This window comes from Hippocampus zosterae, chromosome 8 (assembly GCF_025434085.1).
Source record: "Hippocampus zosterae strain Florida chromosome 8, ASM2543408v3, whole genome shotgun sequence".
Lineage (NCBI taxonomy): Eukaryota > Metazoa > Chordata > Actinopteri > Syngnathiformes > Syngnathidae > Hippocampus > Hippocampus zosterae.
The window spans coordinates 23,059,600-23,087,166 of record NC_067458.1 but is presented as its reverse complement, the minus strand read 5'-3'; the positions used below and the strand labels follow the sequence as shown (position 1 = coordinate 23,087,166).

The 27,567-nt window shown below is 46.1% G+C and overlaps 1 protein-coding gene across 1 annotated transcript in view; it reads left to right on the top strand.

Moving 5' to 3' along the window:
* tgfbr3 (transforming growth factor, beta receptor III) overlaps window positions 1-27,567 on the top strand; it is a 54,975-nt gene that overhangs the window by 1,429 nt on the left and 25,979 nt on the right. The window contains exons 2-3 of the mRNA XM_052073851.1: window positions 3,122-3,295; window positions 20,065-20,252. Of these exons, the coding sequence (XP_051929811.1) occupies window positions 3,232-3,295; window positions 20,065-20,252 (252 nt within the window). The 5' untranslated portion in view covers window positions 3,122-3,231. The remainder of the gene's footprint in view (window positions 1-3,121; window positions 3,296-20,064; window positions 20,253-27,567) is intronic.

Genomic DNA, 27,567 nt, shown 5'->3' with positions numbered 1-27,567 from the left:
CAGGTTTAATTCTGCAGAAGATTTCGAGGTAGCCTGGCTCAGTAATAATTGGCGCAGCTCCCCTGGATCGTAAAGACGATGAAGTGTGTTGTCGATGCACCACATGTCAGTGTCTGCTTGAAAGTACGCAACTTAAGCAAAGAAATTGAGCAAAAACCTCAAGAGACAAAGCTGACTTGGCGTAATTCAAAGGTCACGTCGCTGCAGGGGATCGTCAAGTTTTACGCATAGAGTTGTGGAACGACCACAAGTCCCCTAGAACGCTACGCTTGAATGCATTTGAGAGACTGACTTTGACTGCTTCCGGTTAACTCCCACTTTGTGTCTCAGCAATCGGGGCTTTCACGATAATGACGATGTCACTATCGCAATCTTGAGTACTTTACACTTTTTAACATAGCTACGATATTCATTCTTTAACTCGATTAATTAATTAGTCAATTAATCGCCGCCGGATTTTACCGTTGAAACTGTGCATAATGTCCCAGCAGTTTCCAATAATATGGACGTACTTTTTTTTTTTGATGAACACCCTACTATTGGGCGGCCCGGTAGTCCAGTGGTTAGCACGTCGGCTTCACAGTGCAGAGGTACCGGGTTCGATTCCAGCTCCCTGTGTGGAGTTTGCATGTTCTCCCCGGGCCTGCGTGGGTTTTCTCCGGGTGCTCCGGTTTCCTCCCACATTCCAAAAATATGCATGGCAGGCTGATTGGACATGCCTGATTTAGAGTGTTCAAAGTCCGGCCCGCGGGCCAAATCCGGCCCGCGGTCGAATTTCATCCGGCCCTCGGCCCCTGTCATAAAATCAGTGCCGTCTGGCCCGCAGGTTGGGCGCAATGGAACACGTGTTGCATTGACTGAGGTCTCGTAGGCTGGTGAGTGATGTTTCATAGAGTACTGCTTCCCTCTAGTGGCTAAATGAGTAATAGCATTCACTAAATGAGTAATAGCATTTAGACACTAGAGGGCATCACTCACGAGTTAACAAGACATCACTCCGTGTTTATATTGACTGATATGTCATATTTCAAATGATCCTTGCAGTTGTGGATATGTGTATTGCTTGTTCATTTCCCTGTTGTTCGAGTCAAAGGTTTTGTGACTATTGAAAAGTCATGGTGATACAACCAAAAGAAATTCTGTTTCAAGATTGTTGAAATTAAAATAAAAATGGAAATGTGAAACAGACTGGCTTACTAAAATTTGTTGAACAATATTGTTGTTCAATGTAAAGAATGTCAGCCAAGGTCGGCCCCCCCGACATTTTACCACATAAAATCTGGCCCCCTTGGCAAAAAGTTTGGACACCCCTGCTCTAAATTGTCCCTAGGTGTGAGTGTGAGCGTGGATGGTTGTTCATCTGTTCCCTGCAATTGGCTGGCAACCGATTCAGGGTGTCCCCCCGCCTACTGCCCGGAGACGGCTGGGATGGGCTCCAGCACCCCCCGCGACCCTAGTGAGGATCAAGCGGTACGGAAGATGAATGAATGAACACCCTACTTACTATGTTACTGTTATTTAACGTTGACCATGATGAGGGCACTTTGAATTTTGGCTCTCAAAGGTTAACCTCAGCAGCTCCGCCTGGCCGGACATGAGGGTCAAGTGGGGACATAAATCACGACCAAAGGGGCTCCAAACGTGTAATATTTGTCATGATCCTCCTAAACGACTTCCCAGGCTTTGCAGCTGGCGTGCGCTGAAAGCCTCTTTTGTCCCGCAACTGCTTGTGCAGCCGCGACGCGCCTCCACACTTTGATGCACCTTCACACTTGGACGCTTTCCGATGCAGATAGCGCCCAGGTCTGTTGCCACCTTCTCCACCCCCACCCCCCCCCACCCAAAGTGGCGCCAAAATGTGAAGCAAGTTCTAAAAGATTTCTTGAACCGAATCTGTCTTCATGGGTGGATACATAATAAAGTGTCTGGTTATTGGGGTATTTGCACCCAGTAAATCCCGGTAGTCCAGTGGTTAGCACGTGGGCTTCACAGTGCAGAGGTACCGGGTTCGATTCCAGCTCCGGCCTCCCTGTGTGGAGTTTGCATGTTCTCCCCGGGCCTGCGTGGGTTTTCCCCGGGTGCTCCGGTTTGGGCGGCCCGGTAGCCCAGTGGTTAGCACGTCGGCTTCACAGTGCAGAGATACCGGGTTCGATTCCAGCTCCGGCCTCCCTGTGTGGAGTTTGCATGTTCTCCCCGGGCCTGCGTGGGTTTTCCCCGGGTGCTCCGGTTTGGGCGGCCCGGTAGCCCAGTGGTTAGCACGTCGGCTTCACAGTGCAGAGGTACCGGGTTCGATTCCAGCTCCGGCCTCCCTGTGTGGAGTTTGCATGTTCTCCCCGGGCCTGCGTGGGTTTTCTCCGGGTGCTCCGGTTTCCTCCCACATTCTAAAAACATGCATGGCAGGCTGATTGGACGCTCTAAATTGTCCCTAGGTGTGAATGTGAGCGTGGATGGGTGTTCGTCTCTGTGTGCCCTCTCCCCAGGCCTGCGTGGGTTTTCTCCGGGTGCTCCGGTTTCCTCCCACATTCCAAAAACATGCATGGCAGGCCGATTGGACGCTCTAAATTGTCCCTAGGTGTGAGTGTGAGCGCGAATGGTTGTTCGTCTCTGTGTGCCCTGCGATTGGCTGGCAACCGATTCAGGGTGTCCCCCGCCTACTGCCCGAAGACGGCTGGGATAGGCTCTAGCACCCCCCGCGACCCTAGTGAGGATCAAGCGGCTCGGAAGATGAATGAATGAATTAAATCAGATTATTGATCATATTCGTCCGGCGTACGAGGTCCAAAGCACATCTCGGTCTCCCAGCAGATTTCCGTTTCAAAACACCATTTTCCCCGCAAAGTGAAATGTTGCACGGTGCACCGGAGGAGTGTTCAACTTGTCGCAGAGGTGAGCATTTGAAGCCTCTCCTCAGCAAGAGTGTGTTAATACCTCGTGGCGTCTTCCGCCTCCGCTTTTGAAGTATGCGCGACCCCCCAATTAATCCCCGGCTCACCAATCTAGCGCTTCCCTCGTCTCCTGCCGGGGACCGCGTTAAATCCAACACCCCCCCATCATCCCCACTTGTCCGTCCCTCCTTGCCTCCATCTCAGCTCTGCTTAACTTTCTCTTCTTTTGTTTGCAGCGCTGACTTCCTGTAAGCAGGCCTCTCGCACGAGGGGAAAAACGGAAAAAGAGGCTTTTCCGTCCACTTCCAAATATTGTCCCGATATCGGAGGCTGCCAGCTCAGAACAATGGCCAGAAGATGCGCCCTCTTCGCCTCGTTGCTTCTTACAACATGCGGCTTGGCATCTGCAGGTACATCAATATCGATGCGTTATGTGTTCACGGGGATCCTTTTTGAGGTGTTTTTTGGAGTCATTGAGCCTTTGAGCCCAGGTTGAAAAAAGTAACTCCACGTAAGCTCTCATCAAGGTCGTTCGTTTAATTAAATAGATTTTGACTTTGTGCTGATTTGATGGTGATAGTGTCCGTTATCTTTTTTCGGGGTGCGGGGGGCTGTATATGAGAGCACATTGACACCATCATAACAAATGTGCAAAGCATGCATTCAGACTTTGAAGTGGAGGTATGACTCAAAGTGGTTTTCGGCAAATGCTTTTTTTTTTTTTTTTTGCACTAAGTACTGCTTAATTTCGACAGAGGCATTGTGTTAAAAAAAATGAATTCATGGGTTGTTTAATATGTGTGCAATGTTTCAGTTGATTTCTCAAAAGTTGTGAGCATACAAAGTACTGATATGTGAGCCTGTCAAGCATTCTGAAGCATCAATTGTTTTGGTCATGCAGCCGTTCTGTAAGAACGCATTGCCACAGTAATAAGATAAGATAACCTTTATTTGTCCCATACTGAGGAAACAAAGTATTTAATATGATTAATATAGGTACCGGGTTCGATTCCAGCTCTGGCCTCCCTGTGTGGAGTTTGCATGTTCTCCCCGGGCCTGCGTGGGTTTTCTCCGGGTGCTCCGGTTTCTTCCCACATTCCAAAAACATGCACGGCAGGCTGAATGGACACTCTAAAATTGTCCCTAGGTGTGAGTGTGAGCGCGGATGGTTGTTCGTCTCTGTGTGCCCTGTGATTGGCTGGCAACCGGTTCAGGGTGTCCCCCGCTTACTGCCCCGAGACAGCTGGGATAGGCTCCAGCACCCACCGCGACCCTAGTGAGGATCAAGCGGTTAGGATAATGGATGGATAATTGCATGAACGGGAAAGTTCTCATGCAGTCCATTACTTTGAGATATGACTTGTATCGCTGGAATTTATGGGGGGCGGTTCCTGATACTGATTCGTGTGTGTACGAAGCGGTGGGGATGGACATTTTCCCACATGGAAATGGAAACACTTTTTATCATCCATTCATTCATCTTCCGAGCCGCTCGATCCTCACTAGGGTCGCTCGCGGGGGGTGCTGGAGCCTATCCCAGCTGTCTTCGGGCAGCAGGCGGGGGACACCCTGAATTGGTTGCCAGCCAATCACAGGGCACACAGAAACGAACAACCATCCACGCTCACACTCACACCTAGGGACAATTTTAGAGTGTTCAATCAGCCTGCCACGCATGTTTTTGGAATGTGGGAGGAAACCAGAGCACCCGGAGAAAACCCACGCAGGCCCGGGGAGAACATGCAAACTCCACACAGGGAGGTCGGAGCTGGAATCGAACCCGGTACCTCTGCACTGTGAAGCCCACGTGCTAACCACTGGACTACCGGGCCGCCACTTTTTATTAGTCATCAATTTATTCTGATTGGCGAGTTGATAAAACAGTGGGCATTGGTGGCATTTCTGAGCATAGCAATTTAAATTTGTTGGTCGTTAAACTATTATGCAAGAAGAAAGAGTAATTATCCATGAGGAAAAGATCTCATCAGTGCTGTTCATTTGTGGTATTATGACTCCATGTGGTTTGGAGCAACGGAAAGTGGTCATAGCTTCAGGGAAGAAAAAAAAAATTGTTTTTTTTGTCACTACCTCATCATTTAAACGGTTATTGACAGCACAGTTCCAAATCTGGAAAGCCCTCCCGAAGACATGTCATTTGAGGTCTTAATTGATGTGACTTGTTGCAAATACATTTTTTGAGCGTGTCCAAAATGTTCACGACAACCACCAACACCGACGACTCCGCTGAGTTGCTTCCTCCGTGCTAGATGTCCATCAAATTTTGTGCCGTACGGATAGAGACTGCAGGAATATGAAGGTTTTTGGGTGCAAACAAAGAAGCCAAAAGTAGCACGATAGTCAATATTAAATGAGTTGGTGTGTATGCGTGTGAGAGTGAAAAAGCAAAAAAAAAAACTAAACAAAGCGCAACACTTTGCGCCGTTGTTTGCTCTTCAGAATGATTACATCAATCTCCGGGATTTCCCACAGTCTCTCCCCGGCACGCCTTTGCAGATAGCGTATGTGTCAGCGGAGTAAAGGGGGATTTACGTGGAAGAAGGTGCTGATCCGGCGGGGGTTGAGCAGCGCGGTCAGTGGGGGGGGGGCAATGTGCCAACCTGCGATTTACAACCTCCAGAAAAGACAAGAGATGGTCGACTGCTGGACAAAGATGAATGTGAAATATGTCCAGTGCAGTACAATCCGCTCCCAGTAGTCATGAATAAAAAGTCCGGAATGATGATGTCAGCCGCGCTCGGTGCCTTTGAGAAATGCGCGCATCGTGACCTTGGCTGGACAAAGAGGAGCTTTTTTTTTTTTTTTCCCCCCTTGCTTGAATGAGAGCATTTGTGCTGCGCGCTGTCCATCTGCCGTCACCTCGACTCTATTATGGAGCTTCCTTCTTGCGACTTGACATAATCACAGGACGCCTTTGTAAGAACCCGACCGTGATGAAGCGCAACTCTTGGGAGTTGAATATGACTTAATCTGCTTTTTTTTTTTTTTGGGTGCAATCGGTTGACTCGTTAAATTCCAAGAATGGCTTTGAAATCACAACAATCCGTGCCAAGGTTGAGGTTTTTTTTTGGGGGGGGGGGTGCATTGGGAGGAATTCAAAATACACTATATGCATCTGATTGCGGACGTTGTATCGGTCTGACGTGGTGAAGAAGGAGCTGAGCCAAAGGGCGAAGCTCTCAATTTACCGGTCGATCTACGTTCCAACCCTCACCTATGGTCACGAGCTATGGGTCGTGACCGAAAGAACGAGATCCCGGATACAAGCGGCCGAAATGAGTTTTCTCCGCAGGGTGTCCGGGCTCTCCCTTAGAGATAAGGTGAGAAGCTCAGTCATCCGGGAGGGGCTCAGAGTCGAGCCGCTTCTCCTCCACATCGAGAGGAGCCAGATGAGGTGGCTTGGGCATCTGATTCGGATGCCTCCTGAGCGCCTCCCCGGTGAGGTGTTCCGGTCATGTCCCACCGGGAGGAGACCCCGAGGAAGACCCAGGACACGCTGGAGAGACTATGTCACCCAGCTGGCCTGGGAACGTCTCGGGATCCCCCGGGGAGAGCTGGACGAAGTAGCTAGGGAGAGGGAAGTCTGGGCTTCCCTGCTAAAGCTGTTGCCCCCGTGACCCGGCCCCGGATAAGCGGTAGATGATGGATGGATGGATGGCATCTGATGTGTTGGCCCCCTGTTTAACCGCTGTTCTGATGTTAGAGGTGTCGCAGGGGGGGTGCTGGAGCCCTATCCCAGCCGTCTTCGGGCAGTAGGCGGGGAGGGGGCACCCTGAACCGGGTGCCAGCCAATCGCAGGGCACACAGAGACGAACAACCATCCCCGCTCACACTTAGACCGAGGGACAATTTAGAGTGTTCAAACAGCATGCCCATGCATGTTTTTGGAATGCGGGACGTAACCGGACTACCCGTAGAAAAGCCACGCAAGCACAGGGAGAACATGCAAACTCCACACAGGAAGGCCTGTGTATTTAAGTTACCGATTAGCTAATGTTTTATTATTTTTTTAACTATTTTTGGCTGATTTTCTTCTACTTTTGCTGATTGCGATATATTATTTCGTTTATTATATTATTATATTATTATATATATAATAATATTATAATAATATAATAATAATAATAATAATAAATATTATAATATTTATTATATAATATTATAATATTTATAATATTATTATATTATTTAATAATAAATAAAGTAATAAAAAAGTAATAATAAATATTATAATATTTATTATATAATATTCTTCTTATTCTTCTTATTCTTATTCATCCCATGGCCTAAGAGGCCGTCGGGGTGCCATGGTGGAGGTCTGGGCAGTCAGGGATCTCCAGCACTCTCGGTCCTTAGCTGTTCGTAGCAGGGTCTGCAAGCTGCAGTTAGTCCATTCCTTAATGTTGTCCATCCATAATATTATAATATTTATAATATTATTATATTATATTATTATATTTATTATATTACGTTTGTACAGTAGCTGTCAAAGTATGTTAGTACCAGAACCGGCCCACACTTGTGACACGTTGCCAGTAAATGACGGCCAAAACGCCATTTTGGTGAGACGCAGACAATTTCGGAGTCCCATCAAATGTTTTGACGGTTCCTTCAAAGATGGATAGCGATGACACATCTTTTCATCTGCTTTCGACGCGGCAACTTGGCACCCGTGCGCCACATCTGTGCAAGCGTTTCCCCATCTGCCCGTCGCCCGTCGCACTTAACGAAGCCTTTTCTCTCGGAGGAAAGCAATCCGCCGTCCCGTAACTCTCAATGCGGAGCACCTCTCTGCCACGCCACGCGGCTCTCTGCCGATAGATATACTCTATTGTGAACTCTTGGCCAGACTTTGAGCTTCGCGGGGAAAATGAAGTCGTTGCGGGAGGGTTGCCAGATATACAAGCTGGAGCAACTTAGCCGGAATCTGTATCGGAATGCAACTGAGCATTTTCACAGAGTAGACAGGATAAAAAGTTTGTTGCTAGCTTATTCTGTTAAGTAATTAGCAACCGAACATGGGTTACTTTCACGGTTTCTGACCAAAAAGCGGAGAAAACGAGAAACATATCAAGCCAAACAGTGATTTTGACGCTAATATTTTTGCTGACTGAGCCTGAGAACGGGCTTTTGGTGGCCAAATGATTCTGCCTTTACAAATGTACTTCTAAGAAACCGCCATGACTTGTGCTTGGGTAGCAATTTGGATTCCAATCGAGGCATTTTAACGTTCACTGAATTAAATGGTTAGCACGTCGGCTTCACAGTGCAGAGGTACCGGGTTCGATTCCAGCTCCGGCCTCCCTGTGTGGAGTTTGCATGTTCTCCCCGGGCCTGCGTGGGTTTTCATCCGGGTGCTCCGGTTTCCTCCCACATTCCAAAAACATGCGTGGCAGGCTGATTGAACACTCTAAATTGTCCCTAGGTGTGAGTGTGAGCGTGGATGGTTGTTCGTCTATGTGTGCCCTGCGATTGGCTGGCAACCGATTCAGGGTGTCCCCCGCCTACTGCCCGGAGACAGCTGGGATAGGCTCCAGCACCCCCCGCGACCCTAGTGAGGATCAAGCGGCTCGGAGGATGAATGAATGAATGAATGAATGAATTAAATCAATTAAGGCGATCACGCCTCTTGTAGCCGTTTCTCATAACCTCCATCTTGCGCAACAAAAGGAAGAACGACAACTCGAAATAATCGACCTTGCGCCTGCGTGTTGGTGTGACTTCGGTTGCTCCTCCCGCCTGGAATTCATGAAAAGAAATAAAAAATGAACGCAAAATAATGGAACTAACCCACAGAGGCATTCTGCACTCGTGAAAAGTACATTTGTAATCATTTTAGCAAGAGAAAGCAGGCTTTCCAGCGCTGATATGACCTTCAGAGAAGTGAGCGCTTGGCAGTGTGTCATTTCTGAGTAACAATTCTTGGCTCCAAGTAGAAGAAAAAAAAAAAATCCTCTTTGGAATTTTATCTCCAAATAAAACAAGAAAAGTGCCTTGTGGTCTCTTTTACGAGTTCTGTTTTTAGTGCTATCATCATCATGTGACAACACAAGCACGCGAACGACAAAGGGGGGGCGGGGGTGTACAACTCCAATACGTGAAATGAAAGTTTTCTTCATCAAAAGTCGAAGATGGAAGCATCAAGTCAACCACACAGCCAACAATGCTACAGAGCAACACCGTTAGTTCTTTTTGTTCTATTGCAAGCATTCAAAAACAAAAGCTTTATTTAAAAGATACTTAGCATTTTGGTTCCAAAGCCAGGGGAGAAGAGACTAGCCTTCGTCGGAAATATGTTCTTTGAGACGATACTCCCCAAGACCGTACTCGCCGAGTTTACGAAACCACACTCTGCGTTCTTGATATTCACAAACGGCTTATGACTTTTTAGTTTAGCTAAAAGCTAAGCTCACTAACAAATAGATAAATAAGATAATAAATAGAAATGAAGGACGACCTCATCTTCTCAATCCCTCTGTAGCAAGCGGTTAGCATAGTTAGCTTAGCTAGCTGAGTGACTTTGCGATGAGGGCTCGTATTATTAGCATTATGTTAGCATTTTCAACAAAAAACAAAAAATTGTAAGTTTGTTTTGGAGAGAAGTGTTTTTTTTTTACGGTTATTTTAATATAGTTGTTTTATGAATGAAAAAAGGGATTTGCATTATCTGGGCTACTTTTGTTTGTTTGTTTGTTTATTGAACATAAAACATATACAGTAATAGTTTGACAGAAAATAAGGTAGTCTATTATGTTCAAGGGAGTAGGATGAAGTAAAAAACTTATCTAGTCCTACCCCGTTATGTGTTTACATCTACAAAATCAAGAAGAAGTCTCCATTAAGGCTCATACTTTACCCTTAACCGTGATATTCTTAAAACTTTGATGGTCAGAAAATTCAAATTTCAAATTTAAAGTAAAAGTTGACGTTTGTAAACTCAAGATGAGGCCCCACTCGCTCCCCTTATTGCATTTTTTTTTCTTTTTTATTCTTTGCGATGTTGAGAAACACAATGGAAAGCTCACAATTGCCAACAGCTGTCTCCCATTACTAACTCTGACTTCACTTATTTGTACGCCTGCTTACTGGAACCACAGACGGAGAAATCGAGCGAGAGTGAGAGTGCGATTGAGGGAGGAAAGAGGGGGCTGTAAGTCGGTTTAGGTCCGCACATTTGCGTAAGCGAGCTCTTAAGAGGAAGGCCAGCAAGATACGGGGACAACCGGGAACAAGATAGCGGCCGTTATGTTGATGTGTAGCGGGAAGAGCACAGTGGCCGTGTCGTGATTTGTGACGCCTCTCACTAGCTTGTATGACAGAAATAAACACAACACCTAGAAATTATCCATGGAGTCACAAAAATTAGTTCACAACACAGTCACCCACACCGTCAGACGCGTCCATGCTTGCCGTATGCATCTCATCTTATTAACTCATTTACTGCCAGCCCTTTTCAAAACGGTGTGTACCAATACGTGTTTTATTTAGAGCAGGGGTGTCCAAACTTTTTGCCAAGGGGGCCAGATTTTATGTGGTAAAATGTCGGGGGGGGGCCGACCTTGGCTGACATTCTTTACATTGAACAACAATATTGTTCAACAAATTTTAGTAAGCCAGTCTGTTTCACATTTCCATTTTTATTTTAATTTCAACAATCTTGAAACAGAATTTATTTTGGTTGTATCACCATGACTTTTCAATAGTCACAAAACCTTTGACTCGAACAACAGGGAAATGAACAAGCAATACACATATCCACAACTGCAAGGATCATTTGAAATATGACATATCAGTCAATATAAACACGCAGTGATGTCTTGTTGACTCGTGAGTGATGCCCTCTAGTGGTTAAATGCTATTACTCATTTAGTGAATGCTATTACTCATTTAGCCACTAGGGGGAAGCAGTACTCTATGAAACATCACTCACCAGTCGACGAGACCTCAGTCAATGCAACACGTGTTCCATTGCGCCCAACCTGCGGGCCAGACGGCACTGATTTTATGACGGGGGCCGAGGGCCGGATGAAATTCGACCGCGGGCCGGATTTGGCCCGCGGGCCGCACTTTGGACATGCCTTATTTAGAGTATGAGCACCGAAACAACTTCCATCCATCCATCCATCATCTACCGCTTATCCGGGGCCGGGTCGCGGGGGCAACAGCTTTAGCAGGGAAGCCCAGACTTCCCTCTCCCTAGCTACTTCTTCCAGCTCTCCCCGGGGGATCCCGAGTCGTTCCCAGGCCAGCTGGGTGACATAGTCTCTCCAGCGTGTCCTGGGTCTTCCCCGGGGTCTCCTCCCGGTGGGACATGCCCGGAACACCTCACCGGGGAGGCGCTCAGGAGGCATCCGAATCAGATGCCCAAGCCACCTCATCTGGCTCCTCTCGATGTGGAGGAGAAGCGGCTCGACTCGGAGCCCCTCCCGGATGACCGAGCTTCTCACCTTATCTCTAAGGGAGAGCCCGGACACCCTGCGGAGAAAACTCATTTCGGCCGCTTGTATCCGGGATCTCGTTCTTTCGGTCACGACCCATAACTTTGACGCAGCTATTTTTGCCTTTGTGGCACTTCAAACTATAAAAATAACAAAATAAAGACTGCCAAAGTGTTTTTGATTGCTAAATAATAATTTGCCATCTTTTCTCACTGTGGCGGCGTAACATATGGTGGCACACATATACTCTTTTTATTCTAGAGCTTTAATAATGAATAAATTCCCAGAGAAATGATCGGTTATCAAATAAAGCGGAACAGTTTTAATAATTGGTGATTCGTCTAGCCACTTACTAAACTATTCGCGACCTCTATATTTGTACCATCCACATATTCTTTTGGAGCGTGAATTGCCAAAACACGTCAGGCTTCCAACGTGTTGGCATTTCTCTCCTCCACAATTGCTTTGACGAGCCAAAATGTATCACAAAATCTCATTATTCAACTCCCGAGATGTGCTGAGCCGAAGTGATACAACGTCGCCATCTACAGGGATCCGTCATCATTACAGTAGTTTCACGAACTTGAGTTTCGCAGACAATATGGGCAAGACCCTGCCATCCACTGAAAAACGTACTTGAAGGACATATTTATCGGCGGCAGTCAACGATTGGATTCCGGTTCGCAAACGTAAACAACCACGACAGTTAATGAGTTCTTGCCGTTTCTCCTCTACCCAGTCAATCGCGATTCGCGATGGTGCCACTTTGCACAGCAGAAATAAACAGAATGACTAGAAACAAGGGCGGCCCGGTAGTCCAGTGGTTAGCACGTCTGCTTCACAGTGCAGAGGTACCGGGTTCGATTCCAGCTCCGGCCTCCCTGTGTGTAGTTTGCATGTTCTCCCCGGGTCTGCGTGGGTTTTCTCCGGGTGCTCCGGTTTCCTCCCACATTCCAAAAACATGCGTGGCAGGCTGATTGAACACTCAAAATTGTCCCTAGGTGTGAATGTGAGTGCGAATGGTTGTTCGTTTCTGTGTGCCCTGCGTGGGTTTTCTCCGGGTGCTCCGGTTTCCTCCCACATTCCAAAAACATGCGTGGCAGGCTGATTGAACACTCTAAATTGTCCCTAGGTGTGAGTGTGAGCGCGGATGGTTGTTCGTCTCTGTGTGCCCTGCGATTGGCTGGCCACCGATTCAGGGTGTCCCCCGCCTACTGCCCGGAGATAGCTGGGATCGGCTCCGGCACCCCCCGCGACCCTAGTGTGGATCAAGCGGTTCGGAAGATGGATGGATGGATGGATGGAGTAGAAACAATCCACAAATGAGTCAAAGTGTGATGTGACACCGTAGAGGGGGGCGGGGCTTCCTGTCAAGATAAAGGCCCGGCCTGACCGTGGCTATGTAAACAGCCCAAAGCGGTGCGCCAAGCGATGCTTCAACATCTGCTGGAAGAAACCCCGCTGCCACCACCATCGTCCGTTCGAGTGCGGTGACCCAATCCACATCCTCCTCCTCCCCCGCCTCCCCCTCCTCCTCCCGCCTACGCCACAACTCTCCGGTTACAGCGCTTGCGCAATCTGAAGCCTCGCGGCGGTCCTCTCCAGATGAGCCTCGGCAACCACTCGCGGTTTTGGCAGGGAGCGGGAGAAAAAAAAAAAAATCAGACAGAAAGTTGTTTGCGCTCCAAAAAAAGAAAAGAAAGCAGCACACTTTCACCATGTGGACGATGCTTTTGTGAGCTTGCGGTCGCCCAATTTTAAGTTGTTGCAATCAGAAGCAACGCCAAGACCATGGCTCAACTTGGATTTTGTTTGTCGGTAAAAGCCACACAGAAGCAGGACATTCCGACGTCTCCTAAATTCTTACGCAGTCGGCTTGTAATTTCATTGTGGCATTAGGCGAAACGTGTATGCATCTGATGAAATTATGATGCTATCCAGCGATGCTAAACCGACTCAAAACACCATAAATTGTCCCGTTGAAAATGTCCGACTCTTGTCATTTTGCTTCCGGTTTTAAATTAGCCTAACATGACTGAAGCTACACAGAATAATATCAAATATCCCATTAAAAGATGCCACATTTCAACCATATTTATCGTAACGTCAACTAATCTATTTGTTATGCCGCGTTTTCAATTTTGAATCCTGTAGCACTGGCGTTTGAGTTTAAATTTTCCTCTTTGTTCACCAGATGGTGCTACTTTTTCCCATTCAAAGCAGGCAGCAAAATGTTCAATATTAAAATTGCAGCATGCTTTGACTCGGGTAGCTCCATCTGGTGGACAAATGTGGCATTTAATTCATAAACATGCTAATGCATGGAAGTTCATCATCTTCCGAACCGCTTGATCCTCACTAGGGTCGCGGGGGGTGCTGGAGCCTATCCCAGCTGTCTTCGGGCAGTAGGCGGGGGACACCCTGAATTGGTTGCCAGCCAATCACAGGGCACACAGAGACGAACAACCATCCGCGCTCACACTCACACCTAGGGACAATTTAGAGTGTTCAATCAGCCTGCCGCGCATGTTTTTGGAATGTGGGAGGAAACCGGAGCACCCGGAGAAAACCCACGCAGGCCCGGGGAGAACATGCAAACTCCACACAGGGAGGCCGGAGCTGGAATCGAACCCGGTACCTCTGCACTGTGAAGCCGACGTGCTAACCACTGGATGCATGGAAGTTGAGGCAATGTATTTTATTTGTAGGCTATATAATGAATGAAGTCGATCAATTTTGCAGATTGTCAGTCTAAAATAATCTTGATTTAGTGCCCAAAATTGTGGACTTGCACTTTTATTGATGTGTCAAAGTTTTTCACCCCCGCCCTTCTTCCCTTTTGCCTGTGCACGGCGTGTTGGAAACATGCCAATCCAAACATGCCACACGTGTCTTTACTAGCGGGGAGGCGCGCGTAAGTCAAGACGGATGCTGAGACTTGCGAAGCCTTCACACATTTTTTTTACTCTGCCGATTCCGGACCAGTCTAAGAAGTTTTACGATGGCACTGGACCGAGTGGAAGTGTTGCCCCGACAATTTCATTAACTCGGTCAGGGAGTTTATTGCAAGCGTAGCATAGCGTTAGTAGTTTTATGAAGGGAATGTATAAATTCCCCTCTTTTTTTTTTTTTTTGAATTGTTTCTTTTGGCTTATTTGTGGAACATTCTAGTTTTTTTTGGGGTGGGGGGTGGGGGTGCTATTTGGATAACGTGGAAATCAACCCCCATATTTTCTTTACAATACAATACAATACATGCTGATTTAAGTAAAACGTTCTCCACTAATCCAAATGTTTTTGAAAAGGTAGACTTTCCCTTTGTTTGTAAATTATGATTCCTCTCTGCTGAAAATTTGTATCATGCTCACGGTTAACTGCTTGCTTGCATTAGTAGTTTTCCTCCTCCGCAGTGTGATTCATTCTTTTCTTGGCGGCTTATGAAGCGTAAAGAAGGAGAAAAACGCCCTCTCACCATCTGCGATGACTGATGGTGTTTTTGCGTGCCGTCACCAAAACAAAGCGGTCGGGGCTCACTTGATTGACGTGGCGAGAAAGCGATCGATGCCCACCGGGGAACACGACACCCTTTGTTTTGTAGCAACTGACGTTAGATTATTAGCAACGCCGATGTCGTCACCCCCGCAGGCGAAAAAAGCCGTGAATGACTTTTTCACTGCAGGTGTCACCCTGGAGGCTTGCTAGCTTTAGCTACAATGCTACGCTAGTGAGCGGTTAAAAATGGAAGGGCCCAAAAGTTGTCGCAGTAATTTGCTTGTGCGTGCACATATTCAACTAGCTAGGAGATGCTAACGTTAGCATGGCGTAAAGGAATTTAAACGTCCTCTCCCAGTGGCTTCGGATGCTGCCAAAGCAATTAGAAAAGCCATTTGTGTTTTTATAGCGTAATAATTCAAACAGTTACTTTGCACATCTTTCTTTGGAAAAAAAAAATCATGATGTCACACTTTTCCTAAAAAGAAAATCTTGCGCTGAAAAAGTGGTCATGAATCCAGTATTCCAAAGGCCATTGATGTTTTAATTGCGTAATTCAGACTGCCAACTGTTATCGCTGCAATTGTCTGTATCTTTTATTTCCTGAGACAGAAGACACATTTTTGATGTTGCACTTTCTTAAAAAGAAAATATTTTAAAACATTATATTTAGATTTACGGGCGGCCCGGTAGTCCAGTGGTTAGCACGTGGGCTTCACAGTGCAGAGGTACCGGGTTCGATTCCAGCTCCGGCCTCCCTGTGTGGAGTTTGCATGTTCTCCCCGGGCCTGGGTGGGTTTTCTCCGGGTGCTCCGGTTTCCTCCCACATTCCAAAAAAAAATATGCATAGCAGGCTGATTGAACACTCTAAATTGTCCCTAGGTGTGAGTGTGAGTGCGAATGGTTGTTCGTCTCTGTGTGCCCTGCGATTGGCTGGCAACCGATTCAGGGTGTCCCTACGCCTACTGCCCGGAGACAGCTGGGATAGGTTCCAGCACCCCCCGCGACCCTAGTGAGGATCAAGCGGTTAGGAAGATGAATGAATGAATGAATATTTAGATTTACATATTGAGCTCCTTGATGTTTTAATAGCATAACAATCCATGCTGTTCAAACTATTACTGTTGTAGGGCTAACCGCCCTTGATTTAATAAAAGAAGACAATTTAATTAAGTTGCACTTTCCTAAAAAGAAAAATGTGTCGCTATAATATATCATTAAGGCCGCTGGTGTTATTATAACATTTATATTCAGTTACTGTTGCGCTCGCCCTTCCTCCCTCATTTCCCACGTACTGTCGTACATGACTCAATGATTATTGTTGTAGTTATTCGCCTTCACCTGCAACACGTTGACTTTAGAGATTCCGAGTTCCTTCAGGAGTGCCCTCCCACTTGACTGGCTTCATCCCGTCCCAGCTTCCGTTTGTCGTGTCTGAAGTTTGTTTTACGGCAGATAAATCTTCTTGGCGACATGAACCTCCTTGCCCTCTCATAAAGAGCTTTGCTGGCTTCCTGGAGCAGCACCTTTGGGGTTCAGGGGCTAGCGAGGGTTCCTGCTGATTGTGTGCTGGTGAAGGGGGAAAAAAATGTGTGTTTTTTTTTTTTTTTTTTTTTTTAATGACCCCCCTGTGGCAGGAAAATTGGGTAGGAGATGTTTCATTTTGCGTGGGAACAGTGCCCCGCGGTGCAACAGAAAAGGAGGCCAGAGGATCATTTTAATCCTGCGGGAAGTATGGGAGGAGATCTATTGAAGTTAGCGATAAAAACTCATATTCACTGTAATTAAAGTGGCCTTATTAAGGATTTGCCCGTTGGAACTGTGCTTTTGGGCCTTAACGTCCACTAGTAGTAGACTTAAACGTTGTTTTCATTCAGGGGAGAAAAAAAAAATCAATCATAAATCATATAGTGGTACTACAACAGATATTAAAATTACACTAGCAATTTTATTTTTCATACCGATACTACTACAATGCTACATTCCAAATAGAATGTTGGAACTGTTCTGCCACTTTGCTCAGACAATGCCGCCGCTCTGTTATTGCGACAGTGTTGCCGCTATTGTGCTTTCACGATGCTACCACAATGTTACAATTCCTACAATGTCAATATTCAAGCGCTACGCTACGCTACACTTTGTGATATTGAAGCAACACAATCAGGGCGCCGAGTTCAAGGCAAGTTTTTGCATGCAAGAGTGGGAGTGGAGACTTTGTGTGCGCGTGCGTGTGTGTTTGTTTATCTTGGGGAAATGGCTTTGTGGGAATATCTGACTCGTCCCAAACTGGCACACACAGCAGCTGACATCACTTCCTGTTTCCCAAATCTTGGCCGGGCGCCACCCTGTCGGAAGTAGCAGATTTGTTTGGAGTCCTCGCGCTTGTCACTTTCCTCTTATTTTGTAACAGATGGTCAGAAAAATATCATCAAATAACTTGCACTACTACTGCACGACCGCTATGCTACCATTATAAACCTCCCACTATGCTTTTATTACTATGCTACTCCTCGACTGTTTCGGTGGGTTCTTGTTAAGCATCATTGCGTCCGTTAAAAGGCACTCGTATATAAATCAAGGTTTATTTATTTATTGATGGCTACGCTGAGGAAGCAGTCCTATCGCGGGCCTTCTAAACACCCCACCGCGGTCTAATGAAGTGCGCTACGTGCCCTAATTAGCATCCCCCAGCAGCCACTTCCTGTGATCATGAATGTACAACAACAAAAGGATATCATTATCATATCTTGCCAGACATAATAATCCTCCTAATGCTGCTTTTGGTGTGTGTGCGCGCGCGTGTGTGTGTTGCAAATCTCTCCAAGCAGGCAGAACCGCACAAATAAACAGTCGAGGCACCACAGAAGAAGAGCGAAGGCCGCGGCCCACGCTAACGCTCTTCTTTGCTCTGCAGCGAGCGCAAATATTTGAAGTCGACTTTTAATATAGGTTCGCTGGTAACGTTTCACTTACGCGTACGAGGAAGCTTTGTTTTCGTGCTTTAAGAAGCGCGATGCTCGGCTCAGAACGTGCCAGATAAATTATTCAAAAGTACTGCTACGTGTACTGTGCTTGAAGTGCGATGCAACTAATATGCTGCTACTATTGTTATGCTAACTACGCCACTCTTATGATGCTGTAACCACTTTGCTCCTGTGACTATGTTAACATATGTGTTTGTTGTTGTTGTTTTTTTCTTCTTTCTTCTTTCTACCTACATTCTTGCTGCTGGAGGCTGTAAATTTCCCCAGTGTGGGACAAATAAAGGATATCTTAATCTTTACACCATTTTTCCAGTAAGCTGCTACCCACTTGCCACTATGATGATGCAAAATAGCACACACAGATCTTGGCAGGCCGTAACAAACAAACAAACAAATATAAAAGTGTAGAAATGCAACATAAGGATTTTTCAAAAATGAAGGTAGGGAATAATAAAGTGCCGTCATACTGACAAGTGATGGGTGAATGTCTTCTGCTTCAGACGTTTTCACTTTCAGCCCGAAAGTGTCAACTTTGACGCCTTGACCTTTTGTTACCTCCCCCAAGGAATGATTGCATGGGTTGTTGGGTTTGTTTATTTGTCTCAAACTTCCTGTCTCTGGCGTGTTTGTCATATATCAACCTGGATTTTTTTTTCACAGAGGATGTGGCCTTTTTTTTTTTAAACAAAAAACCAAAGATTTTATTTATGACCCAGTTAGGGTTTGAGTGATTTATGGGCCTATGAAAGATTTTTTTATTAATATTTAAACACGATTCAGTGCTATCCTAATGTCAGAAACCATGAAATATGCTGAATTAGCATTAGCATTGCAGTTGACTTGACTTTTACTTCCATGTTTGACACAAATATACCCTGCCAGCATTGAAGTCATCTCCGGGCCTTCAAGAAGGAGAATTGTTGCTGATCTAACAAAGGACGGCATAATAATGGAAGAAAAATAGTCGACGGCATGGAAAGAGAAAACAATAGTGTTGTGTTCTCAACAAAAAACAAAAAAAAAGAGGATTAGATGAAAAAAACAGTCTGAGTACACTGAAGCACACGCTGGCTCATGCTGGAAGACTTGAACATTGAAATCGAGCCTCAAATCATTTCCAAATGTTGTAACCACGGCGTGTTTTTGGTAAGGCGAGCGGGGCCTCGGCGAGTGCAATGCTGCTGGCTCAAATACAATATATAACAACCCCCACTACTGACCCCAAACCCCCCCCCCCCCCCCCCAAAAAAAAAAATCCACATCCCTGCTCTCGGCCGCAATCGTTTATTGCGTCCCTAAAAAAAACCTCAATGCCACATCATTTCTGTGCTTCCCAACGCCCACCTTGATGTCTTGCGTGCGTCGAAATGAGACACGAAAAGACGGCGAGGCACCTTTGCGGCGGACGAGGAGGAGGCGTGGTGTCATGCAAGAGTCAACATGAGTTACCGTACGCTGCCGGCTCTCACACTGCACTCGATACGTAAATCATGGCGTTGCTTATTTGGATAGTGTCTTGGAGGAGTGCATATGTGGAATCATTTTCAAGTTGCACTTTTTCTTGTTTTGCTTGTGTGTGGGTTTTTTTTTTCTTTCTGTGATTTTACTTTATTCTCTATTTTCTTTTATCCATTTTATTTTTTTCTTTAGATTTTTTTTCCCCAATTTTGCAACATTTGTGGTAGCTACTAATTTTTCTTTCATTACTCTTTTGATTTTTTTCCAATTTGCTTTTTTTAATTTCCCTCATTTTACATTAATTTTATTTTATATATTTTTTCCTTTCTTGTGTGTGTTCTTTTTTTTCTCTAATTTTGTTCTTTTTTTCCTTTTTTGTTTTTTCTCCTTTTTCCCTCATTTTTTTTGTCTTTTTCTTCTTTTAATTCATGCGGCCTTAGTACACATACATCCATTACATTCTTCTTGACTTGTTCTGACGCACGTCATGCACTTTTTGATTTGCGCCGTCTCCAAGGTAGCAGGTGGCATTCACAACTCGGGTGGGATAATGAGGAAAGAGTGCCATTTGGCTCGCCTCGAGAGAAAATATGACCAAATAAAGCAATTGAAGTGCGCGATTGGCAATGTGTTCGTTAAATTGCCTGTAAACCGTCGGACTGGGTGACGCTACATTGTTGAAGGAGAAAATATGACTTATTTAGTTCGTTTTTTTTTCCACATGACCATACTATTTGCTTCATTTATAACACTGCCTGCTGTAAACATCTTTTTTTTTTTCCATCTCAGGGCCGTTTCGCAGCCCGTGTGAGTTGCTGCCAGTGGGCATGAGCCACCCTGTGCAAGCCATGAGCAAGAGCTTCACAGCCCTGTCAGGCTGCGCCAGCCGGGGCACCAGTGGCCTCCCCCAGGAAGTCCACGTGGTCAACCTGAGAGGCGCCGCACCCGCTCCGAGACCCGGCAGCGTCCCAGCGGAGGTTAGCAGATAACGTAAACTTGTGTGTCTGTGTTAGTTTTGTCACACTTGTCAGTCAGTCGCCTTCAACTCATGGTTTGGTTGTCAGCCACATGCTATCCGAGCATGCTAACATCAAATAATTCTCCAATATTCTCCTTAAAAGTTTGACCAAACGGTTTAGGTTGCTGTTGCAGTTAGCATGCTATTCGCTAATGTTAGCAACTTATCTTGTTTGAACTGGTACCCGACGACACGACAAGATGTAGTTAGTAGCTATTTGGCTAGGTGACCGCCTACCCATTGTGAGCATATGATCAACAATGGTCAAACTTTTAAGGAGAAAAAACGGTTTAGGTTGCTGTTGCAGTTAGCATGCTATTCGCTAATGTTAGCAACTTATCTTGTTTGAACTGGTACCTGACGACACGGCAAGATGTAGTTGGTAGCTATTTGGCTAGGTGACCGCCTACCCATTGTGAGCATATGATCAATCTGTTTGAAGTTGGTAACTCGCGGGTAAAGCTAACAGCAATTAATATCTTTGCTCTTTGTTGTACCAAATGTTAGCATGGCAGCATTTGCTCAACTTCTAAATTCTACTAGACGACAGTTATGATCAAAGATCCTTATCCGTCTCCCAGTCAGCGGTTAGCTCGTAAACGACCAGCAGTGGAAGCTAACAGCAGTTTGTGTTTTGGCTTCTTGGTCGCATCCCAAATGTTAATTAACATTTGATCAATTTGTTTGAAATTTTACCCGACGACCAAGCAGGTTTGAAGATCCTTTCTGTTCTCAGGATCGTGTCTTGCTTGTTAGCAACTGTTTTCCTTTGTTTTCGGCAAAATGCTAACAAAAGACTAACAAGTGGTTGTGTTAGTGCCTTGTGTGCGGTCTTACATCCAAAGTGTCCTGTCGACCAGACTGGTGCGGTGTTAGATTGATGACTTAATGGGCTGACGCTGTGATTATCATGTGAAATGTGATCCACGACTGCAGGCATATAACTGGCATGTGAAGGTAACACAGAAGGTAATGGACTCAAGAAGGAACGTGACAAAGTTTGCCGGCTGACTCCTTATTTCTGCCATCCGAGAGGTGTTGGCTTTTGGCTGAAATAAGAATGATAATTGGGCCCTTCCGCCTTCATTTCTTTGGCTTGCCTTAAGCCATGCAGCGAAACTAGACTGAAACGTACAACAATCGCCAACAAATTATAGTCGACCGACCCTCGCGCACTTATGAATTCATTGCAACCTCAGCACCTTTGCTCCCTTCAGAGAGAATTTCGAAGCAGATGGAACTGCTCAAAACTTCCAAAAGCAACATTCTGGGAGACCTCGGGGATCCACCAGCCCCACAAGAGAATAACAATTGGTGAGAATGCTCCTCCCATCAGCAAAGAAATCCATACAACAATCAGGGCCCATGATAAGAATCCCAAAAATGAGCGTCCAGCTGCATGTTGAAGCAATCGCATTGAAAAAGTTACTTTGCAAAATTAATCCAGGTTCTCGATGTTTATTTAGTTCAATGATTCTGGAATAGTGTCTCAGTAGTGCAGTCCGTTTGTGTTTAGTTGTGAAGTCGAATGCATTTTCACTTCCTCTTTAAAAACCGTCTTAGGGCAATGAAAAGTCTGCTAACTTTGGTTAAAAATTGGTCAACGCAAAAATGTCTGCCTCCAAACTATCATTAAAAAATGTTGAAACCCCATTTGCGGCACCTGGAACCAAACTTCCGTGTTTCTGCGCGAGCATTTGTTGCTGCCAACACGCTCTTCCAAGAGATGCCTTGTGCTTTGGGGTTGCGCTTTACTGAAAAAGATAATGAGGAGCGTAAAGTTCTTATCTAATTACTGAAACGGGATGCTTGGAGACGTGGGGCTGGAGGCGGTGTGTGTGCGGCTGGCTTTATCCTGCGCTCAGTCAGCAGTCGTCTCTGCTCGGCGATCAGCAGTCGTCTCTGCTCGGCGATTGTCGGTCTGAGGAAGCGGTGTCTGGCGACGGCTTCGAGATGTCCTCGAGGTGCTTGCGGCCCCGAGGCCTGGCCCCCTTTGGCCTGCGAAACACTGAAAAACCGCAGCGCGCGCGACAGAATGCAGATGGGAATTTGCAAACGCGCGGCACACACGCAAACTTCAGCTGCGACGTGGGCGGCCTCCATGCAAAGACGCGACGGCCCCTCAATAGTTTTCCGCCGTGGCCGTCAACTTTGCGTTGAAAAGCGCGCAGCTTGGAACTGACCCAAACGCACGTGACTGGCAGCTGGCTCGGCGCCGCTCATTAGGTGAGAGGCGACACCCCAGCTGCTGGATTTACTGCTCCACTCCCCCTGGCCCAAGAACAACACCGGCCTCACGCTGGAAACGTGCTCGCCGTTCAACGTGATGTGACGTGCGCTAACAGCACTCTGACCTGCTCTCAACCTCCGCGAACGACATTAACGGAGCAATGCCAAAGCAGCTGTCTGCATTTCGTCCAATCCCATCAGTCTCTTGCTTCAGTATCTAAAAAACGTTTCCGTGCTCAAAAAGTCCATCTTGCCACATAATGAAATTCTAAGTATTAGCATTTGTTAGCATTTGAGCCACTCTGATTAATATTCCATCCATCCATTTTGCGATCCGCTTTATCCTCACAAGGAGTCTATTGCAGCCGTCTTCGGGCAGTAGGCGAGGGACACCCTGAAGCGGTTGCCGGCCAATCGCAGGGCACACAGAGGCCAACAACCATCCGCGCTCACACTCACACCTAGGGACAATTTAGAGTGTTGAATCAGCCTGCCACGCATATTTTTTGGAATGTGGGAGGAAACCGGAGCACCCGGAGAAAACCCACGCAGGCCCGGGGAGAACTTGCAAACTCCACACAGGGAGGCCGGAGCTGGAATCGAACCCGGTACCTCTGCACTGTGAAGCCGACGTGCTAACCACTGGACTACCGGGCCGCTAATATTCATTTAAACTTTTTTGAAATCATTTTTTGAAATCCTGACGCGCGAATGCAGCCACGTCAACCTACGAAAATGTTTTTCCTTTATAGTTTAAAACAACTTATTTCACCCTGAACTGGTTGAAGCCGGGATGTGTTTTCACCTTTTGCGAAAGTTTTAAATCCATCCGTATTCATTCATCCCAGCTAGCTATTGCTAAAGTAATTGGACACTTGAAGACGGTCTCACGCGCAATATGTTCACAAATATTTTTTGCGTTCCAAAAAAATGACATGCAGTGAATCAGTTGAGCCCTTTTGTGACTTTAGAAACATTCCTTGTTCTTATTTTTATACATTGTGAGTTTGCGCCTGGTTGACCAGACAATTGTGCAATGCGACCACTGAAGGCTCTTTTTGTTTGCAGACTTTTTGTTCACCATTTTCGATCCTTTTTTTTTAGACTCGGCACTAGTGACTGGATGGAATAAAATCTCTTCTATTTTCTCTGCCCGTCAAGTGTTTTTCACATTTGTCTGCGATCAAAGTAACATAAGCTGGTTTTGGCCCGGTCTGAGGACATGAGCGTGCCAGATTGTGAAGGGACCGCTAAAGCCAACCGACTGTTTGCTGCTGGGCCGAAGTCGGACGTTGGCCGTTTCCACCAATTACGTTGGAACTGAAAAGCTTGTAAAACATCTCAAATTCCACAAAATTTGAGGCAAAATAGGCCTGAGGAAGCAATGTGGTGCTGTCCACATACATTTGTCTGCTCTCGATGCTTTGAATGTTTCGGTTGTGGGAGATGATGAGGAGCTTTTTGTGACCAAAAGGACTTGAATTTGGATCTTGGTGAATAGTGTAAATGTCTTTGTTGAATTTGCGAAGCATTTATTTTGGTAGCTAGTGGATTGATTGGCTGTTGAGGCGTTAGCCTTTGGTGAACAAAGCGACTTTGACTCGATTGTTTCGTGATTGGTGTGAGCGTTTGTCTTTTTCTGTTCCTCAAATTTAGCACGGTTAACCATTCTTTTTCAGTAGGTTGCGATTTTACTCCCTTCTTTTTGTTTAGCTGAGTTGACGCAACTCACGTTTGATGATATCGAAAAGCTTTTCATGACCGTTTGTGTTCCATTGGTGTGGCTTTGCGAGCAAAGGATTCGGATTTGAGCCCGTATTTGTATTTTAAAGCCCATTTGAAGGTGTTTGTGGCGACAGCATGTACAATTTGACACGTTCTCCCGCCGCCGTTTGTTTGCATTTGCAGCTGAGCGTGCTGATTAGCATCAGGCAGCAGGTTAGCATCAAGAATGTGGGCGGAGTCGCGATAACACCCCTCTTGGAACCCTCAGCCACCCGGAAAGAACTAAGATCCAGACAGACAAGATCGTAGTCGGCTGCAGGAGACGATTTTGTGCGTGCATGTTGTTTTTTTTGGAGGGGTGAGGGGGGGGGTTAAACCAAATATAGTTGAACCTTTTTCGCTACACGTCTTCACCTGCTTGTACGTTAAACTGAATTTATGCGCGACATTTTTGTCGAGAAGGTGCTAGGGTCGCCCACTCACGCCCGTGTTATGGAACATTCCAGTCGTGTCAATGAGTGGAGCCCAGGTTTCAAAGTAAACGTGGTGCAGCGGCATTTAGCTGTTATGCTGCTCGAAAATGCAATACGTTGCCAACAGAAGTGAAGTCAGCCGCAAGTATAAATGCTTTTAAATCAATTTTTTCCACTTAAAATTAAAGTCAGGGCGGCCCGGTAGTCCAGTGGTTAGCACGTGGGCTTCACAGTGCAGAGGTACCGGGTTCGATTCCAGCTCTGGCCTCCCTGTGTGGAGTTTGCATGTTCTCCCCGGGCCTGTGTGGGTTTTCTCCGGGTGCTCCGGTTTCCTCCCACATTCCAAAAATATGCATAGCAGGCTGATTGAACACTCTAAATTGTCCCTGGGTGTGAGTGTGAGTGTGAATGGTTGTTCGTCTCTGTGTGCCCTGCGATTGGCTGGCAACCGATTCAGGGTGTCCCCCGCCTACTGCCCGGAGACAGCTGGGATAGGCTCCAGCACCCCCCGCGACCCTCGTGAGGATCAAGCGGCTCGGAAGATGAATGAATGAATGAATTAAAGTCCAATTAAAATTAAGTTCTTTTAAATCATTGTTAAAAGCAAAGAAGAAAAATAACACTATCTTGTATAAAACATGATAAAAGGGAATGTAAAGAGAGTGGTTTTACAAAATTTAGGTACAGTACATACTGTACTATACATGTCTGTTCACCTTAAAATGTGTGTGTCTAGGTGAGAGCTGTGGCCAACAGCAGCTCCTTTGTGAGTGTTCTCATTTTGTGTTTGTTTTTATGCCCGTTTAAGTAACTCTAGGCGTGTAATAAATAATAAAAATGAAATCTCCAATCCAAGGACAAAATCCGACTTCAACGGAAAGTTAGGACGGCAGAAAAAATCGTTGGCACCGCCCTACCCACTCTTGAGGACTTGCACACTGCAAGAATCAAGACAAGGGCACGGAAAATCCTCCTGGATCCCTCGCACCCTGCCCACCACCTTTTTCAGCCACTCCCCTCAGACACTTAAACAGCTTCTTCCCTCTAGCCATTAACTCCTTAAACAGTCACTGACGTAGTCACTCTTCTTGCACCACAAAATGGTACTACAAAACTACTGGTTACTCTAAAATGGTTCATTTAAGGTTCAATGTTTTTGTTGTTTACGATGATACTAGTGCAGCGTGTTATACCGGAGACAAATTCCTTGTGTGTTCTACATACTTGGCCAATAAAGATGATTCTGATTCTGAAGGGTGCTAATATGTGACTGAAAATGTTGGCTAATTTTCATAACGCTTGCATTCCTTCTGCATTTTTTTATTCACAACTCAATCTTCAAACCATTTATTTTCAAGGGGCAATGCTGTCAAGTATGTTTAAAATGATAATGAAGCGTTTTGGGATCATAGTCTGGGGCTTTCAAAACATTTCGGGTGTAGCATCTCCTCTGCGTTGATCAAAAGCGGTTTGACGTTTCTCCCCTCTTATTTTTTTTCATCCTCGCTTCATTTGTCCTCTAGTGGCTAATTAAAGTATGTTTGGATTTTTTTTTTCTCCCCACTCCCACCCCACTCCCACTCAATCATCAGGCATTCATTTAGAGTTGTCGATAGGGGGGGGGGGGGGGGGGGGAGAACTCCCTCTTCCCACAGGCCGTTGACAGTATGCAGCATATGCGCTGCCACCGCGACAAGAAGTCGCAAAATTACTTTACTTTGGATCTTGCGTGGATGCGGCGGAACATTTACGTTCATCTTTTTGTGATGTTCAGCAAAACAAGCGCACTCTATCTACATTAGCTTTATGTTAGCATCTCACTGGTCGGCGGAACATTTACGTTCATCTTTTTGTGATGTTCAGCAAAACAAGCGCACTCTATCTACATTAGCTTTATGTTAGCATCTCACTGGTCGGCGGAACATTTACGTTCATCTTTTTGTGACGTTCAGCAAAACAAGCGCACTCTATCTACATTAGCTATATGTTAGCATCTCACACCAGCGCGTCCCTTGCATGAGTGCGGCGCCGATTGTACAGGATGTGTGTGAACCAGGCGACTAGGGATCAAGTTATTTCGCAAAGTCTCAGTGCGAAAGGGGTGTGAATTGTGTTTACAACATGCCAGCGCCACTGGCGGGATACGGAGCGAGCTGATTATCCGGCTCACAGCTGTCGTCGCCCCCGTGAGGAATTTCAATCTGCGTAACGCGATCGGTCTCGAAGCGACCCCACGCACCAGCTTCCACAGTCCCCCTGCTCGTTTACGCCATTGCGACCAATCGTTGCTGCTGAAGCCTCTGTGGGCGGGAACTTGGAAGTCCCGATAGCGGCGATGGCAGATGCTCCCCAGCTGTTGGCCACATTTAGTTGTAGTTCAGTTTTCTTGTGAACAAAGGATTTGGATTTGGTGGGACCGGAGTGGTCGGTAGCATTTGAGGTTATGAAATATTGAGTCACGCAACTACTTGGCAAAGCGGCTTGATTTTTAAATAGCGCATTTGGTACGGAAGGTACAGAATGTGCTCGACTTAATTAAAAGTATAACATTTGAAAAGCAGCAGTGGGTTCCTACATCCTGTTTTTGCCCCCTTACAACTCTCAGCTGGTATTTGACAACTTTTTGTGAGGAAAGGACTTTTCCATTTGGACTTTTAAGTGTGCGGTGCGTTTGAGTCTGAATCTAAAATGTGGTCGGAAGGTTCTTGCCATGGGGCGTTCGCTTCGCGGCTAGCTACTAGCCACGCTACGCAGGCAACGGGCGTGTGTCAATATTACCGTCATGTTTTTTTTTTTCCGGCATCCTTAATTAAGAAGAAGAAGAAGAAAACCTTTATTAGTCTCACA